Genomic DNA, 17,013 nt, shown 5'->3' with positions numbered 1-17,013 from the left:
TGCATCACCGTCAAAGATGCAGTCGAGATAACAGAAGTCCTCATCCTCGGCTCCAACCCCTCCGCATGGGACAACACCTGGTGGCCCCCCCGCCCTCGGAAACCCACCCACCCCAACAGACCATGCACACAACCTCGGCATCATACTCGACTCTTCACACACCATGAACCGCCAGATCAATGACGTGTCCTTCACTTGCTTCAACACCCTCCACATTCTTCTCAAAACCTTCAAGTGGATTCCCCCCATGCCAGGAAGACCGTCACCCACGCACTCACCACCAGCACACTGGACTACAGAAATGCCCTCAATGTCAGAATCAACAAAAACCTCTCTAAACTCCAAACCGTCCAGAATGCCACAGCGAGACTTATCCTCGACGTCCCATGACATGACCACATCACCCAACACCTCTGCGACCTCCACTGGCTCCCCGCCGAAAGAAGAATAACTTTCAAACTGCTCACACAAGCCTACAAAGACCTCCATAACACTGGACCCCAATACCTCAATGAATGAATCTCTGTCCATGACCCCAAGAGATAACTCCGCTCTGCCGACCTCGTCCTCGCCACAGTCCCCCGCGTCAACAGGGCAGAGCAGGTGGCAGGTCCTTCTCCTACATAGTGGCCAAGACCAGGAACGCACTCCCCACTCCGCATCCGACGAAGCCCAACACTGCACCAATTCACAAAGGACCTCAAGACCTGACTCTACTTATGATCTATGGAGCTGCTTGCAGCCCCCTCCCTCCAAGACCCTCACGGGTGAGTAGTGCACTTTAAAACCCCCGATTGATTGAGTTAACAAGGGATTGCAATGCAAAGGCCTGCATCAAGAATTAGTCGCGCAGCAGAGGTTCTGAGGAAGCTGCAGGCTGCGATGCCAAGATCCAACAATCTCTACTTTCACTTGTTAACTTTTTGCTTGTCTTTCACCTTGTACAGCGCTATGCAACCTTTTGGCTATGTTCACGCTGTACAAATACCATATACATACACCCATTAATAAATGATCCCAGGTATCCCCGCCTAGAGTGGTAGTTATCAAAATACTGAATTACAGTGGCAAAGACGCTATCCAGCGTACGGACAGATGCAGGGGCATTTTATGAGTGAAGGAGAAAAGACAATAGATTTTCTGAAATACACCCTGGCTGTACGACATAACTGTGTGTTATTCATAGGGGTCAAAGGGAAATTTGCAAAACTGGGGCTGCTGTACTCCCACATTCTTCTAGTAAAACTGAAAATCATCGCAAATCAGCATACTGAAGACTGGCCAGAACAATATTCCTTTACGCCAAAAGTCCTCTGCTCATCTACTCAAAGTTCAACAAGTTGCCTTAACAGACACTGGTGAAAGATGCTGCAGAATCGTACCATGCTGAGTACTGCCCCCTGAACAGAGCTGCGTGACTAACTGTGGCAGTTCCCCAGAGTAGTTTGCTATAACAGTTTCCGAAAATGAGTCTTTCAATTCACTCAAGAGCATGGGCTCTGGAGGGCTCTCCTCTGTTACACCTCAAACAGCAAATTACCTTGTATGAAAATTTGCTTTATACCTCACTTGTCATTTACCTTGTTGAAATCCTGCAATGTAAATGTCAAGTCACTCTTGAAAAGTGTCTGATTTTCTTATTGTATCATGTCACTGCTACAAAATGGTTGTTCTTTTTTTCTGCAGTACTGGTAAGGTCCTCATCTTACTTCTGGTTGCCGAGTCAGATCAGGGCCAGTTTCAGGTATAATACTGTATCTCAAACCTTCAGTTTTGTCAGGCACCAACAGTGGGCACTAAAGGCTCTTGTGCTTGTTCACCAGGCCCAGCCATCTATATATTACAACATGCAGGCTGACTGTCAAGCTCTAGCCTCACTGGTGTGGATGTGTCATACCCTTTATCTACACTGGATCTTCGCCAGATCTCAAGAAAGCATCAATATTTTAGTTGTAATTTACAGTTTGGGCGGGTGATTGCTATCTTTCAACCCAATGCCTGTGGATTTGAAATGGTTAAAAAGACCTGTTTGTTCATAAATTCCAAATAGTACTAGTGGCATTGACTTGGAGTGGGAAGAGATCACGTATATTTGGCCAGCACATTGTTTTTTCACACTACCATTAGTTTCTCCTATCTTTAATGACTGGAAAGTTCTATGAAGGAGACGCACAGTATCGGGATAGACAGATTGCATTTATTCAGGCATCTCACTAAACCGGTGTTGTAGGTACCAAACTGTAGGACAGATGGAAAGGACAGTGCTTATACACTGGGTATTCTGCATTTGAAAATGGGGTGGTGACTTGAGTCAGGCTGTGCATTACCTCTATGCCTTTAGACACTACTCTAGATAGAAAGGGTGGTATGCACTAGATGCAGGTGGGCTCAAGACACAACAGTCCAGTCCTTTTGGGAAATATTTACTTATCCAACACAGGTCAGCCATTATTCTTGTCAAAGCGGTCTATAGTCTTGGTGAAATGAGCATACATCACATGGATAATAGGGGTGACTTTAACAGCATTCTAGATGCAACTTTAGACAGATTTTACCCTTGAATGCCACATACTCCTACTATTCAGAATTCTGAATTAGTGCACAGTGGCTCTTGCACTGGTCATAGGCAGATATCTCGAGGATAAGGAACTCTGGGAGTAAGGAATACTCTCTTCTTTTCAATTCCACATGATCTCCAAATCGGATTGAACCACATCCTTTCTACTCTTGCCACAGCTGCTAGTGTCACATTCTACGTATAAAGGGAAGACAGTTTCCAACAAATTTACATTGGGGCAATCCATCTTCTCAGTTCTGACCTGGAACCTCCAACACACTACCCCATAAGATTTAGGGCCAAACTGGAGGTTTCTAAGAGGCATTGTGTGTTGATAAGCAACCAAGTGGGACCAAGCAAAGGTTCCCACCTCCTCAATTTGCCTCTCCCCAACACTCCAGTGTATTCTCCAGATGAAATTGAAACTGTGTTTATCAAACATTACTTAAGCTCCATGGTCCCTTCCATTGGCGTCACGGATGACGCACATACGTGATTGTCTTTTATCTACGGATATCCAGGGAAACACTAATGATGCTTTTAGCGGTGACAAGGTCTGGGCAGGGAATATGTTCCCTTAAATGTTTTATCGCAGAAAAATAAATAAGAACAGCATTTAGGGAATCTTTAATAGTAAAGCCCCTTTAAGAGAAAGACCTCAAGGTGTATGTTCTTCCAGGCTAGTCACATCCAGTGATAAACTATACCCACCTTACAACCAGCAGCTTATGTAGGTGCAACCACTGATAAATTAAAACAGATCAAATTGTATGTTCCGCAACTGATGATTTCCCATGTCAGCATGAAGAGAGAGCGATTAGTGTTTGTAGGACTCTCCCTCATGACCCTGTGACTGTGTTCAATTATGTGGTCTGCAACCCCTGTCTCTTTTGATGCAGTGAAGGTGAACAATGACTGTGCTCTGTTGGGCTTCGCCCCAAAAGACAGTATTGTAATCAGGGCAGGTTTTCTACATGGCTGACTAGTTTTCTCCATTGAAAATAGTCAACATGTTGGTGGCTTTTGTTTTCCTTCTTTAGTAAACAGATACTGGGTTTACTGCTTGTGCCATTAGTCATATACCTCAATCTAGGATAGAGTAGTAGGGGGCTTAGTCTGTATTCTGCCATGCATTGGCATGGAGCAGATTTTAACTATCATCAGCATTTGTGTTCTACAAGCATGGTCTCCTTCCTGGCCAACAACTGGCTCAATGAATGCATATAGCCAAGCATGCTCTGGGAGAATCTCTAGGCCTTGCTGGTAGGGATTAGAGTCAAGCCTTGCATTCTGTAAAAGTGTTCTATCTTATAGAATACAAAAGCTGAGATTAATGTGTGTGTAATGCTTGGCTTGAATCACCCTTCAGCCTACCTGGGTAATTTTAAGTGCAGTGGGTCACATGGTTTCTAGAACAGGCCATAGCTGGATGTCCAAAACAGTGATTTTTTTGTATGTATCATCTCAGGGATGCAAACTTACCACCAGTGCCTGCACTGCCTCCCATTCCTGTGGGGACTGAATTTTGTGAGCAAGCAGGCGAACAGCTATCTGAGGACTGAGAAGAACAGCATGTTAAATTGAGCAAGTTCAAACACATTCTATGTCAGCTATATGCCATCAGATGAGTGGTGAAGAGATTAGGAGCCATATATAGGAACAGAGAAAGGGAGAAAAAGAAATCTAAAGAGAAAGAGATGAATAAATAGCAGAAACTTGATACCAAGAGAATATTAAACCCAGAGACAGTGCTAAACCCCACGTCACAGCTAACTTAGACAACAGTGGATCTAAATATACAATTCAGGGAGATATTTTGAGTGTAGGTGAAACTTACTCCTGAATTTCCATGGGAGCAAATGACACCAACTCCTAGAAAAAGGGAGCCATAGCTCTCATTCAATAGCAAAAGACAAACAACCAGATAGCACAATAGCCATAGACATCTATATCATTAGATGTCAAGAGACTATAATAGCAGATACATTGCTAGTTTTGAAAGGACTACTAAAACCCGGAGAGATCCCAAGACACAAACCCAAATTCTTTACTGAATGCTGAGAGGAGTTGTCAATTCAGTCACATCTCAGGATGCCAAAGCACTGCTAATTTATAGAAACCACCAAATGTGAGATCACTGAGACACTGAAAGCGTCATGATCACCCAAGACACTTCTAAAAGAGATACATCACTATATATCAATGGAGGAGTGTGGCTCAATGGTTAGAGCGGCAGACACTGATGCAGAGTTCTGGCAAGGGACCAGGGTTCGATTCCCGCCTCGGTGGGGTCTCGGGCTCAATTTCCTCAGACCTGTTAATTCTCGCCTCGGTGCCTATTCTAATCTCGGGCCCCACGCTGCAACTCTGGGCAATAGCTTGCTTAGCCTCCACACCGGCCCAAACAGAGCTAAGGATGCCTGGCTTCACCCTGGGGGTGCCCAGGAGTGGACATTTCACAGGGAAAGCCAGGAGGGGTTCCACAGCGGTATGAGTATCAGCGCCAGGAAGCCGAATAGGTGACACCGCAAGGTGACCGTCTGGTGACAGTGCGCTCTATAAGTACCATGACATTTACATCAATAGACTTCCAAATAAGAGACAGCAATGAATCCAAAAACACAACTAACTCAGAATCACTGGTTGGCAAAACTAATGGGAAGAGCTATCTCCAATATTTTAAGAGGCATAATCATTTGTGATACTGCAGAACTGAGACACCGACTGTTTTCTGATAAATCGATAAACCCAATCACATCACTGACTACTGAAAACACACAAAAAAGCATGGTGATCTTTAACTGCTGCCAATAGTTTGCACATTATTGTAAATGAAGGTATGAACATTAAAATTTCTCATACAAATGCCCCTAGTGCAAACTGTGAATGAGCTTTTTTTTTTACATACCCTTCCAGCTCAGCGTTCATCTGGTCACAGAAGCCCATGATATACTCCCAGTCTTCCTGTCTGTTGCAAGGGTTTGTAGCCTTATCTTTTGAGAGGATGACAAAAAAATATAAATCCAAAGATCAGTTATCTCAGAATGATATACCAGGGAAGCTAGTCAACTCTATGTGCAAGGACCAAAGGTCTGAATAACATGGCAAGGAGGCTTTGCAGGGCTCAGTTTAGTATATAGTTAAAGTTACACTCTCTCATACCCTTCGTTTTACAAACAACCTGCACACCGAAGAACAAAATTATTAACAAACTACAATGTAGGTTTTAGCAAACTGAAACTTTCTCACCAATAACTTACTCACCACTACAGAGAAGGAGAATTTCATTGCAACGATACTAACAAGAAATTGACCAAAGGGCAGATAGGGTAGAACATGTATTCTTTCTCTACTAAAGGGTGTTTTTATGGTTTTTACATGCACGGCACATTATTGGTGTAAGAATTACGTTCTAATTTTTATATATTCATACTAGCCCTCATGGAATCTGACCTACTCTGTTCTCAAACACAAGAGGTCAACCACTTGTCCCATGTCATGACTATCAAGTGTAGCTAGAACCTACAAACGACAGGCTATGTCTCAAAGCCAGGGAGGTGTGGTTTGTAAAAAAAAAACATAATGAAATCCTGTGTTAACAGGGTAAATCACCAGACCCAAAGTACCATTGCTAATAACTGAGATAATACATACAGCAGGATTCATGTGCACTGCAACAATTATATGTAATATGTAATATGTGATAAGTTTCTCAAAATTAACAAAAAACATTATGAGTTCAAAGTCTGAGATAAAGTTTCAGAGGTCCCCGGTCCAACATTATTAATAGTTATGGGTGTGCAAATTAACTTTTTTCAGTGACCTTAAACTGTTGCAGCTTGAAGTCCTAAGTTATTACAATTATGAAAACACATATCGGTGCAGAAAGCTACATCTTATGTGGCGAGTAGGTGCTGTCAGATCAATAAATCCATGTAAAAAAGAATGTGATTGCATTACGGGATAGGTGCACAATGTTTATTTACAACATTGTTCCCCGGTGATGCTGCCACTACTTGTTAGAGCTATTAAACCGTAGCTAAAGGTGGGGAAGGGCCATGAATTTGTTAGCAATCAAATGAATTAGTTGTTTTACCACGCTTATCCAAAGCCTATTCAGAATATGTAAATGTTTTAGAGAAAAAGGCACTATTGCAAGCTAGTATGTGGACTTGATTTGTGGGCAGTGGTGAAAAAAAACAACTGTTGTCATGTATTATGAATGTACAGTGCATCACGACTTCTGCTGGAATTAATCTAAGAATTGTGTTTTATGCACCAAAAGACCAAGACGAAGGTCAAGCAAAAAACTTTTTTTCTTTTAAAGAAGGGTGGTGTGGAACAAGTAGCCATAAATGACCAGCAATTATTGAAGAAATTTGACATACAAAACTGTACAAGTATAATATGTGCAGAGAGCTCAAATAACCTGTAGGACCCAGTAGTACTTTTGTATTCCTCCCAATTCACGGCGGACACGCCAGGTTTGATCTCCGAAGCCCCAAGGTGACAATGCTTGTCAAACCTCCTTCGAAGAGGAGAACTGACAGGTGTCTATCAGCACATGCATCTTATGTATCAGAATGATGGTATTATGATAATCCCAGTAGTCATTATGTAAAACAAATAGTAGAAAAATCCAAAGCATTTACATCACACATCCGTACTTTCCCCTAATAGATTAGTCTAATGCCGGCGAACCAGTGTGATTCCTTGAGGTTATTATCGATGATTAATGTAGACAATAAAATCTTTGCTAAAATCATTGCTAACCGCCTCCTTGCTCTTCTGTCCGACACCCAGACCACTCCAGATTTGTGCCAGGGCGATTCACATCACATAATCTTCGCAAGCTGTTCACTATCATACCCAACGTGGAACCCAGCCGTGCTGAGGTCATTGCTCTACTAGACGCTACAAAGGCGTTTGATTTGTTAGAGTGGGCTTCTCAATTCATTCTGCTTGGGACTTAGTCAAGGTTTTTTACACCTTAACAAGCTACTGTACACATCCCAGACAGCCACAGTACGTATAAATGGGATGATATCGGACTCTTTCCTGATTACGCGCAGTACTTGTCAAGGGTGCCCCCTCTCTCCAGTTCTTTTCGCTATTGCAATGGAGCCGCTCACGTCCAGAAAGACAACATCACTCTCAGTGGGGGCTTAACTTTACGTATCGCAGGATATTATTCTCCATGTAAACTGATGATCAAGCTTATGTCCGGAACCCCCACGACTCTTGAACCAATTATACAGGAAGTCATTAGATTTGAGAACCACTACAGTATCCAGATAAATTGGTCTAAATCCATTTTGTTTTCACTCACTGACTGCATGCAGACGTTTGAATCGAAATTTGCCTAGCATAGTAACGGTAAGTTTCAATTCTATTAAGAACACGGAGGCTTCAGATTATGCTTTTCTCTCTCCGCTGTTTATTCAAAAGTCACCGCATAGCAGCCAGAAAAGCAATAAACATGAAAAAATATATCACATAATACCCAACATCGGGTTAATAAGATCAACAGAAAAAATCAGAACACATTCAGGGAACTCCATATCCCATCAGTCCATGTACATAGTCCTTCTACAGTGTCCATAATCCTTAAGGTAGGACGTCCATTTTGTGGTCTCTTCCTCTTTCTTCGCGCAAGACACGCCACCTCATCCACGGTCTTGTTTTGCGCCATCATTGCCTAGCAGGAAAAACACAACAGCGTGAGCGTTGCCATTCCGCCAGAGGAAAACGACCAAACCTTTAAGAACAACACTCAGCATCACAAGTCTTAATGATCTCATGTAAGGATAAACTGATTACTTACAGCCATACGGGGAGGGATCTCCGCAGGAAGCATGGGTGGGATAATCCTCGCCTCCGTGTCCTTAATAGAATTGAAACTTACCGTTACTATGCTAGGCAAATTTCGATTCTATATTAGGACCGGAGGCTTCAGATTATGCTTGTTCAAAGCTGATTAACCACCAAACTTGCAATATCCACCACAGGCTTAAAATAAAACCGCTTGAAAGTGGAGTCCGAGGACCAGTCTTCCGCACGCATCAGGTCCTCCAAACGTGCTCCTAAGGAGAAAGCTTTCGAGGCCATGGCACCTCTAGCCGAATGAGCCCCAAATTGTTTAGTATCAATGTCAGCTTCTTGGAGCACCCACCGCACCCAACGGGCGATAGTGGGGGAAGATACCGCCTTGTGCGGTTTTCGAAGAGCAATTAAAAGTTGCCTCTCGCCCGGGGGGCAAAATTCCACCGCCACGTCTTCGTACGTCTTCAAACACTGCACCACACAGAGTTTGGGAACGTCCACAAAGGCCGGATACGAGATGGATCTCGTAGCGGACTTCGTACGGTGTCCCACAGTAAACGTAACCCCTTCAGGGGAAAAACATCCGTGCAGAGATATCCAAGGCACGCACATCAGAAACCCGGCGAGAGGACACTAAACACAAAAGCATAGCCAACTTTGATAACTTTTTCACTGAAAGATAGCGGTTGTGCTGCCAGGAAAGAAAAAGGTTTAAAACCACATTCACGTCCCACAAGACGGGATACCTCGGCTCCGGGGGTAAAGAAAGACGTACGCCCGAAGAAGCCTGCAAACCAAGGGATGCTCCCCGATGGGAGCTCTATCCAGTGGTTCATGCGCTGCCGAGATCGCCGAACGCATGCGTTAATGGTCCTGTAGGCCAGCCCATCCGCCGCCAGCTCCGCTAGGAAGTTTAAGATGGGAACGACACCTGCGACCAGGGGATCCAGGTCCCGTCGAAGACACTAACGAACCCACCTGAACCAAGCCGAGATGTACCTCTTTGTTGTACTGTCGGCCCACGCTTTAGACAAGAAGGATTCAGCCGAGCCCGAAAGTCCCGGGAGCGACCAGCGTCTCCTGAAAGCCGCCACGCCATGAGGCGGGGAGAATCCTGCATGATGAGGTGATGAGGCTCCCCGTCTGGATTGAAAAGGAGATGAGGAAACCAGGGGAGTAGGATTGAAGAATCCCAAGAAAGTTCTAGAAGAACCGGAAACCAAACTTGCGACCTCCACCAGGGCATCACCATCACCACGTCAACTTTCTGGCGGCGCAGATGGGCTGCCGACCTCACCACCATCGAGAACGGGGGAAAAGCGTAGGGCTGTTCCCGACTCCAATCTTAGAGGAACGCATCAGTCCCCTCCGCCAAAGGATCCGGTCTCCAACTGAAAAACCTCGGCAACTGGAAGTCGAGACGGGACGCGAACAGATCCACCGAGAACGGGCCTCACATGGTTTCCAACCAGTGAAACACCCGTGCGTCCAGCTTCCAGAGACTCGAATCCCGCAGGTACCTCGAGTGCCAATCCGCCACCTGATTGGCCTGGCCCAGGAGGTACTCAGCCGTTACTGAGACCTGATGGGCTAGGCAGTAATCCCAAAAACCCTTCGCCAGGTCTGCTAGAGCCCGCGACCGAGGGCCGCCCATGTGGTTGGCATAGCGGACCGCTGATATGTTGTCCATCCGTAAAAGAACACATGACTTCGCCGAGTCCTTGGTCCAGCAACGGACCGCAAAAGAGCCCGCCAGGAGCTCTAGACAATTGATATGGAGCTGTTGCTCCTCTAACGACCAACCGCCGCCTGTGGAAAAATCCCTGCAGCGGGCGCCCCAGCCTGTCCTACTGGCGTCCGATTCTATTATCAGATCCGGAATCGACCCAAAAATTGCTCGGCCGTTCCACGCCTCCATATGGGAGAGCCACCAGGACATTTCTCCTTTCACTTCCTCCGATAGAGGAACTGACTGCTCGTAAGTTAGGCCCCTTCTGAGGTGGTAAGCCTTGAGGCTCTGCAGGGCCCGATAATGAACCGGCCCTGGAAAGATTGCCTGCATCGAGGATGAGAGAAGCCCTACTACCCTGGCAATCTGTCGTAGGGACGTGTGAGACTTGGCGATCGTCTGCCGAAGCACGTGCTGGATCTTGGCCATCTTTCGAGAGGGAAGGCTTAAGACGCCTGCACTGAGTCCACCACGAACCCTAGGAACACCATCTTCTGGGAGGGTGTGAAGACTAACTTGTCCTTGTTGACAATGAAACCCAGACCCTGCAAGAGAGAAATTGTCTGGTCGAGTTGAAGCACCAACTTGTTGGGACATTAGGCCATAAGCAGAATGTCGTCCAGATAGACGATCATCCGAATTCCCTGACTCCGAAGGACCTCCACTGCCGGGCGTAGCAACTTGATGAAACACCAGGGGGGCGAGGAAAGTCCGAACGGAAGGGCCGTGAATTCGAATATCTGGTCTCGCCAGAGAAACTGTAGTAATCGACGGTGAGTCGGGTGTATGGGAACCACCAGATAAGCGTCCTTGAGGTCCAACTGGACCATCCAGTCGTTGGGCAAGAGCACAACTCTCAGGAGGTGTATACCCTCCATCTTGAAATGGTTGTATACCAACCAGCCGTTGAACTCCCGAAGGTTTATAACGGGTCTCTTGCCCCCGTCCGTTTTTTCCACTAGGAACACATTGCTGAGGAAACCTGAGGGGTGTCTCATTGATCGGCAAATGGTCCCTTTGCTTAACAGCTCTGAGACCTCTTCGTCGATCAACCGCCAATCTTCTTGCGAGAAAACAATTGGATGAGGCACTCTCGCCTGGAAAGGCTGATCGTAAAATTCTATATGGAAACCTCGCACGGTCTGAAGAACCCAGGCGTCCCTCGTGATGGCCCGCCAGGCCTCTGGGAAACAAGCCAACTGCCGTCCTATTAGCACTCGATCCGGATGGATTACACTCACCGTGGGAACTATTGTTTCCAGCGTCGTTCCTGAAGCCGCCTCTGCCACAAAACCGTTGGCACTTGGTGGGGTAGAAGTTGTTGTAGTTGGCCGTGGAGTTGTACTGGCCTCTGGCAGAGCCTTGTCCCCTATTGGGTTGGTTCTGACCGCCACGGCCGGTCGTGAGGCCCCAACCACGACCGGCCCCCCTAGAAAAACGTTGTTGAAACACCCCCTTGATGGTGGACTGGGCCTTGTCTAGGGAGGAAAAAGTGGAAACAAACTTCACCAACTCCTTTATGAACGGGTCGCCAAACAGGCCGCCTTGCGCCACCGCTCCCGCCTCTGAAGAGACCAGATCCCCTAACTTGGGATCAAGTTTAATGAGTAGCGAGCGCCGGCGTTCAGTAGAGAGCGCGCAGTTGGCGTTGCCCAGGAAAATAACTGCCCTCTGCGCCCAATTAGACAGAACGTCAGGGGCTATTGTAGAGCCCGACGCCTTGGCCTCCTCCGCCATATCTAGGATCTTCGTCAGGGGCTCTATGGTATCCAGAAGCTTATCCTGGCATGACCGCTAAGAGCGGTCGATGCCCTTGCGAGGGTCCTTCACAAACTTAGCCATAAAGGTGGCCGTCTACCCGTCCAGTTCCGGGGTCATGGCCACCTTCCCTTCGAGTGACGGAAGGACATTCTCCCCGCAGGCAACTACGCGCCTCCTTCTCTAGAGGCTTGCGGAGGAGCCCCGCCACGAACTTCGCGACCTTGTCGCCCGGCGTCCAGGCAGCCGACCTCGGATGGATGATATCATCCGGGTCTAGCATACCTGAGGCGTCCTGAGGCAACTCAGTCGAAGTACCGGACGGGCGCCAAGACCGCACTGAGTCCTCTTCGTCGGTGTCCGCAGGGGAGAGCCCTCCCGGAGAGGAAGGTGCTGTCCCCGTGTGCACCGAAGGGCCCGGGGCCGGGAGCGACGCCGGGGAGGGTCGGTTGCCTTAGCCAAAAACGCATCTCTTAGGCGTTCAAAGGCGTCCTTATCCGCACCCGGCTCACCCCCCGAGCCACCGTCCCTACAGACCTTCTTGGGTGCTGGCGGGTGTCCCTCCCCAAGGCACTGGGAACCCTCAGGGGCACCCACTGGTGCGGGAGCCAGTTTCGCGCACTCCTCCGCAATACGGGCCGAGAGCCGATCCTCCATGGGCCCCACTATCTCCTGCACACACCTGTAGATAGATTGATCCACTGCATCATAAAACTCATCATCCCCCAAATACTGGTGGGTTTCCTCCTCCTCCTCCATATAGTACCCTTCCGCCATGCTGCCTACTTGCTATGTCGCGGGAAGGGCGGAAAGTTCTAACTGGCACTAGGGACCAGAGGTATGGGCCAACCGGAGGTTAATGAAGGCTTTTGTCACTGGCAAACCAGGGAGTCTAGTGGCAGCACTCCACCCAGCCCGCAGACCCTCTCAGCAGAGACCGGGTCAAGGCCGCCTCCCTGCGCGCTAGCTAAAGTAAAAGCTGGCAAGCGGGCCAACCACCCAAAGTGCTGAAAAGTACAACCCGAAGGCGTCAATCGCGGTAGTCCGCTAGTACATACCTGTTAAGGGCGTAGATCGGATTGGGGCAATACAACCCAACAGGGCGTCAAGGTGAGGCGGCAGAGGAAAGGCTCCGGCGTGGCTCTCCTCCTCAGCGCGGCTCCCGTCTGACGGGGAAAACCACGCCGAGGAGGACAGAGGCCTGACGCCTCCCTCTAGCGGCGAGGAGGTAACACCGCAACTCTCGGGGACAGTCGCGTCAGGGGCGAAACGTCCCCGCGACAAAATACCAGGGCTCTGAAAGATAAACGTGCACAAGAATATCAATGAAGAGCCCCCAAGCCCAAATACAAAACATATACCGTGCCTAGAACCCAAAACACCCCCACCTTGCAATAACGAGGGAGAGCACAGGAAAAAGCACTTAACTGGCTGCGAAGCAGCGAAGAAAGAGGAAGAAACCACAAAATGGACGTCCTACCTTAAGGATTATGGACACTGTAGAAGGACTATGTACATGGACTGATGGGATATGGAGTTCCCTGAATGTGTTCTGATTTTTTTCTGTATATCTTATTAACCCGATGTTGGGTATTTTGTGATATATTTTTTCATGTTTATTGCTTTTCTGGCTGCTATGCGGTGACTTTTGAATAAACAGCGGAGAAAGAAAAACATAATCTGAAGCCTCCGGTCTTGACATAGGATCCAAGTTCCCCCTGCCTTGGGCCACGGACCTAGTGTGTTATCTTGGCATCTGGCTAAGCCGCAATATGGACGAGCTGCAATGTGCCAACTATAGTGTAGCTATGTCCAGGCTGGATGAAAGAATCCCAACATGGAATCGACTTCCTCTGTTCTTGACAGGGAGGTGAGCAATAGCCAAAATGAACAAGTTACTTACCTTCGGTAAAGCTTTTTCTGGTGGATACAGTATCTCCCTGTGGATTCCTCACCTTGTGAATATCCCCCTGCGTCAGCAACATTCGGAAATTCTTTTGTAGCTTTGCCCCGACATGGACGACATCATAGATGCACGGCATCGTGCGCGGCTCCGCTGACATCACCGACTCCATAATAGGCCCACGTCGGCGTGATGACATCAATTCCGCCCTTATTTCCGTGCCTTCGAGGCACACGGACGGATCAACAACAGTAGATATACACACGAAGTACATAGTACCAATTATACAAAAGAACACACACAGTGTGTAGCCAATGCAGGAAAGCAATTATAATAACACATTTCCTTTGACAATAAAATATTAACATTACAGTAAATCAGGTATAGAAGAGTGGACAATGGGGAGGCGGGTGGGTCAGTGAGGAATCCACAGGCAGATACTGTATCCACCAGAAAAAGCGTTACCGAAGGTAAGTAACTTGTTCTTAAAATGGATACATCTGCCAGTGGATTCCTCACCTTGTGAATAGAGTCCCACAGCAGTCCGCACTCCCGGAGGAGGGTGTCCACTCTCCTATACCAGAAAATCCTGGAGGACGGAGCGCACAAAGTGGCTGTCCCTCCTCACTTCGGAATCCAAGCAGTAATGCTTCGCGAAAGTGTGGAGGGAAGCCCAAGTCGCTGCTCTACAAATGTCTTCTACAGGTACAATCCTAAACAAAGCAGAAGTAGAAGACCTTGTTCTAGTGGAATTAGCCCTTAAACCTTCAGGTGGTTCCTTACCCGCCAGAGAGTAGCATATCTTGATACACAAGACAATCCATCTCGACAGTGTGCGCTTGTGCACCGCCTTGCCTCTTCTGGCACCAACAAAGAACTGGTCATCCACTCTGAACTCTCTAGTTCTGTCCAGGGAGAAGCTCACCGCCCTCTTAGGGTCCAGGCGTTGAAGTCTCTCCTCCTCTTTGGAAGGGTGAGGGGGGAGGATAAAAGGTAGGAAGGGTAATGGACTGCCCCAGATGGAAAGGAGTAACCACCTTAGGCAGAAAAGCAGCCCTGGTCCTGAGTACCATTTGTTCAGCATGAATGGTCAAGAATGGGGGCTTCGAACTAAGAGCTTGAAGCTCACTTACCCTCCTTGACGAGGTAATCGCAATCAGGAAGACCGTTTTAAAAGACAACAGTCTCAAGGGACACCTGTGCAAAGGTTCAAAAGGTGAACCCATTAATAAAGTAAGCACAAGGTTCAAGTCCCATTGAGGCACAATAAAGGGAGTAGGAGGACATTTATTCATGAGACCCTTTAAAAATCTCAAGACCACAGGAGATTTAAATAAGGATGGCTGATCCAGCAGACAGAGAAAAGCAGACAAAGCCGAAAGATAACCCTTGACCGTAGCCACAGCAAAACCATGCTGAGCCAAAGAGAGTGCAAATTGAAGAATATCAGACAATTTAGCCTTCAAAGGGTCAATGGACTTCTCTCCACACCAAGAAACAAACTTAGTCCATCTATAAAAATAAATAGATTTGGTGGAATCACGCCTGGCCGATAAAATGACATCCACCACATCATGTGGGAGAGAAAAGGAATTTAGGTTGCCCTGTTCAATCTCCAGGCATGAAGGTGTAAGGTCTGGAGGTGGGGGTGTAGAACCTGCCCCTCCATCTGAGAGAGGAGGTCTGCCCTGAGAGGGAGACGGAGCGACGGGCATGATGAGAAGTGGAGAAGATCTGTGTACCATACCCTTCTTGGCCAATCCGGGGCGATCAATATAACTTGGGCCCGGTCTTGGCGAATCTTCCTCAGAACCCAAGGAATCAAGGGTATGGGAAGAAACGCGTAAAGCAGTTGAGAGTCCCAACTCAACTGAAACGCGTCCCCTAGTGCTCTTTGCATCGGAAACTGGAGACTGGAGAATGATGGGCATTGAGCATTCTCTTGAGTGGCAAACAGGTCCACCCAAGGAGTTCCCCACATCCGAAAGACGTGACAAACCAACTCCGGGTGAAGCCTCCACTCGTGGTCGGCCGAGAACGGCCGACTGAGACTGTCTGCACGCATGTTCAGAACTCCGGCCAGATGATTTCCCATCAGACAAATCTGATGGCCCTGAACCCAGGATCATAGGCGCAGAACCTCTCTGCAGAGGCAATGCGACCCTACTCCTCCCTGCTTGTTGACATACCACATCGCGGTCGTGTTGTCTGTCAGGACTGCATCGACTGACCGCGAAGGGAAGGAAGGAAGGCCTTGAGTGCCAAACGTATCGCCCGTAACTCTAGAAGGTTGATGTGAAGCAACCTTTCCTCTGATGACCAAAGACTCTTGACCTCCAGATCCCCCGGATGAGCATCCCACCCTAGAGTGGATGCATCTGTTATCACTGTGGCCACCGATGGAGGTAGCTGAAAAGGCTTTCCTTGAGACAGATTGCCTTCCACGCTCCACCAAGATAGATCCGCCGCAGCTTCTCTGGAGATCCAGACTGACTCCCTGAGATCTCCGTTGTACTGATACCACTGCCTGTGGAGGCACCACTGGAGCGCCCTCATGTGCCAGCGTGCATGGTTGACCAACAGAATGCAAGAAGCCATCAGACCGAGCAGACGAAGGACCTTCAGGACTGGAACGACCGCTCCATTGTGAAATAAAGGAATCATTTCCTGTATGTCGCAACTTCGTTGTGGAGGAGGAAATGCCTGACATACAGTTGTATCCAGTACCGCACCTATGAACAGGTTGCGCTGGGAGGGCACCAGGTGAGATTTGGGTACATCTATTGAAAGTCCCAACCTGTACAACAACTGAGTTGTAACCTGCAGATGATGGAGCACCTTCTCTGGAGATTCCGCTTTGATCAGCCAATCGTCCAAATAAGGGAATACCGGTATCCCTGACTTTCTGAGATGTGCCGCCACCACAGCCATCACCTTGGTGAAGACTTGAGGCGCAGTAGTAAGACCAAACGGAAGGACCGCAAACTGGTAATGTTGCGAACCCACCGTGAAACGGAGATACTTCCAGTGCGACTTCAGAATGGGGATGTGGAAATAAGCATCCTGTAAGTCGATCGACACCATCCAGTCTTCTTCCAGCAGCGCTTGAAGAACCTGTGCAAGGGTGAGCATCCGGCGACTCCAAGGGCAAGGCCTCACCTTCCGGATCCCGCGCCGGAGAAGGAGATACCATATTCTTTCGATGCCATCTACTAGGCAACTTCACTCTCGAATCCGACCCCT

At 47.9% G+C, this 17,013-nt stretch overlaps 1 protein-coding gene across 2 annotated transcripts in view; it reads right to left on the bottom strand.

Moving 5' to 3' along the window:
- GGA3 (golgi associated, gamma adaptin ear containing, ARF binding protein 3) overlaps positions 1–17,013 on the bottom strand; it is a 730,479-nt gene that overhangs the window by 640,917 nt on the left and 72,549 nt on the right. The window contains exons 2-3 of one of the 2 annotated variants that reach the window (XM_086930774.1): positions 5,466–5,550; positions 4,040–4,115 (exon numbers count right to left, since the gene is read on the bottom strand). In XM_086930774.1, coding sequence (XP_086786900.1) covers positions 4,040–4,115; positions 5,466–5,550 — 161 coding nt within the window. The remainder of the gene's footprint in view (positions 1–4,039; positions 4,116–5,465; positions 5,551–17,013) is intronic. The other variant, XM_086930775.1, reaches the window with a different exon arrangement.

This window comes from Lissotriton vulgaris, chromosome 7, assembly GCF_964263255.1.
Source record: "Lissotriton vulgaris chromosome 7, aLisVul1.2, whole genome shotgun sequence".
NCBI classification, from domain to species: Eukaryota; Metazoa; Chordata; class Amphibia; order Caudata; family Salamandridae; genus Lissotriton; species Lissotriton vulgaris.
This window is presented reverse-complemented; position numbering and strand designations above follow the sequence as displayed.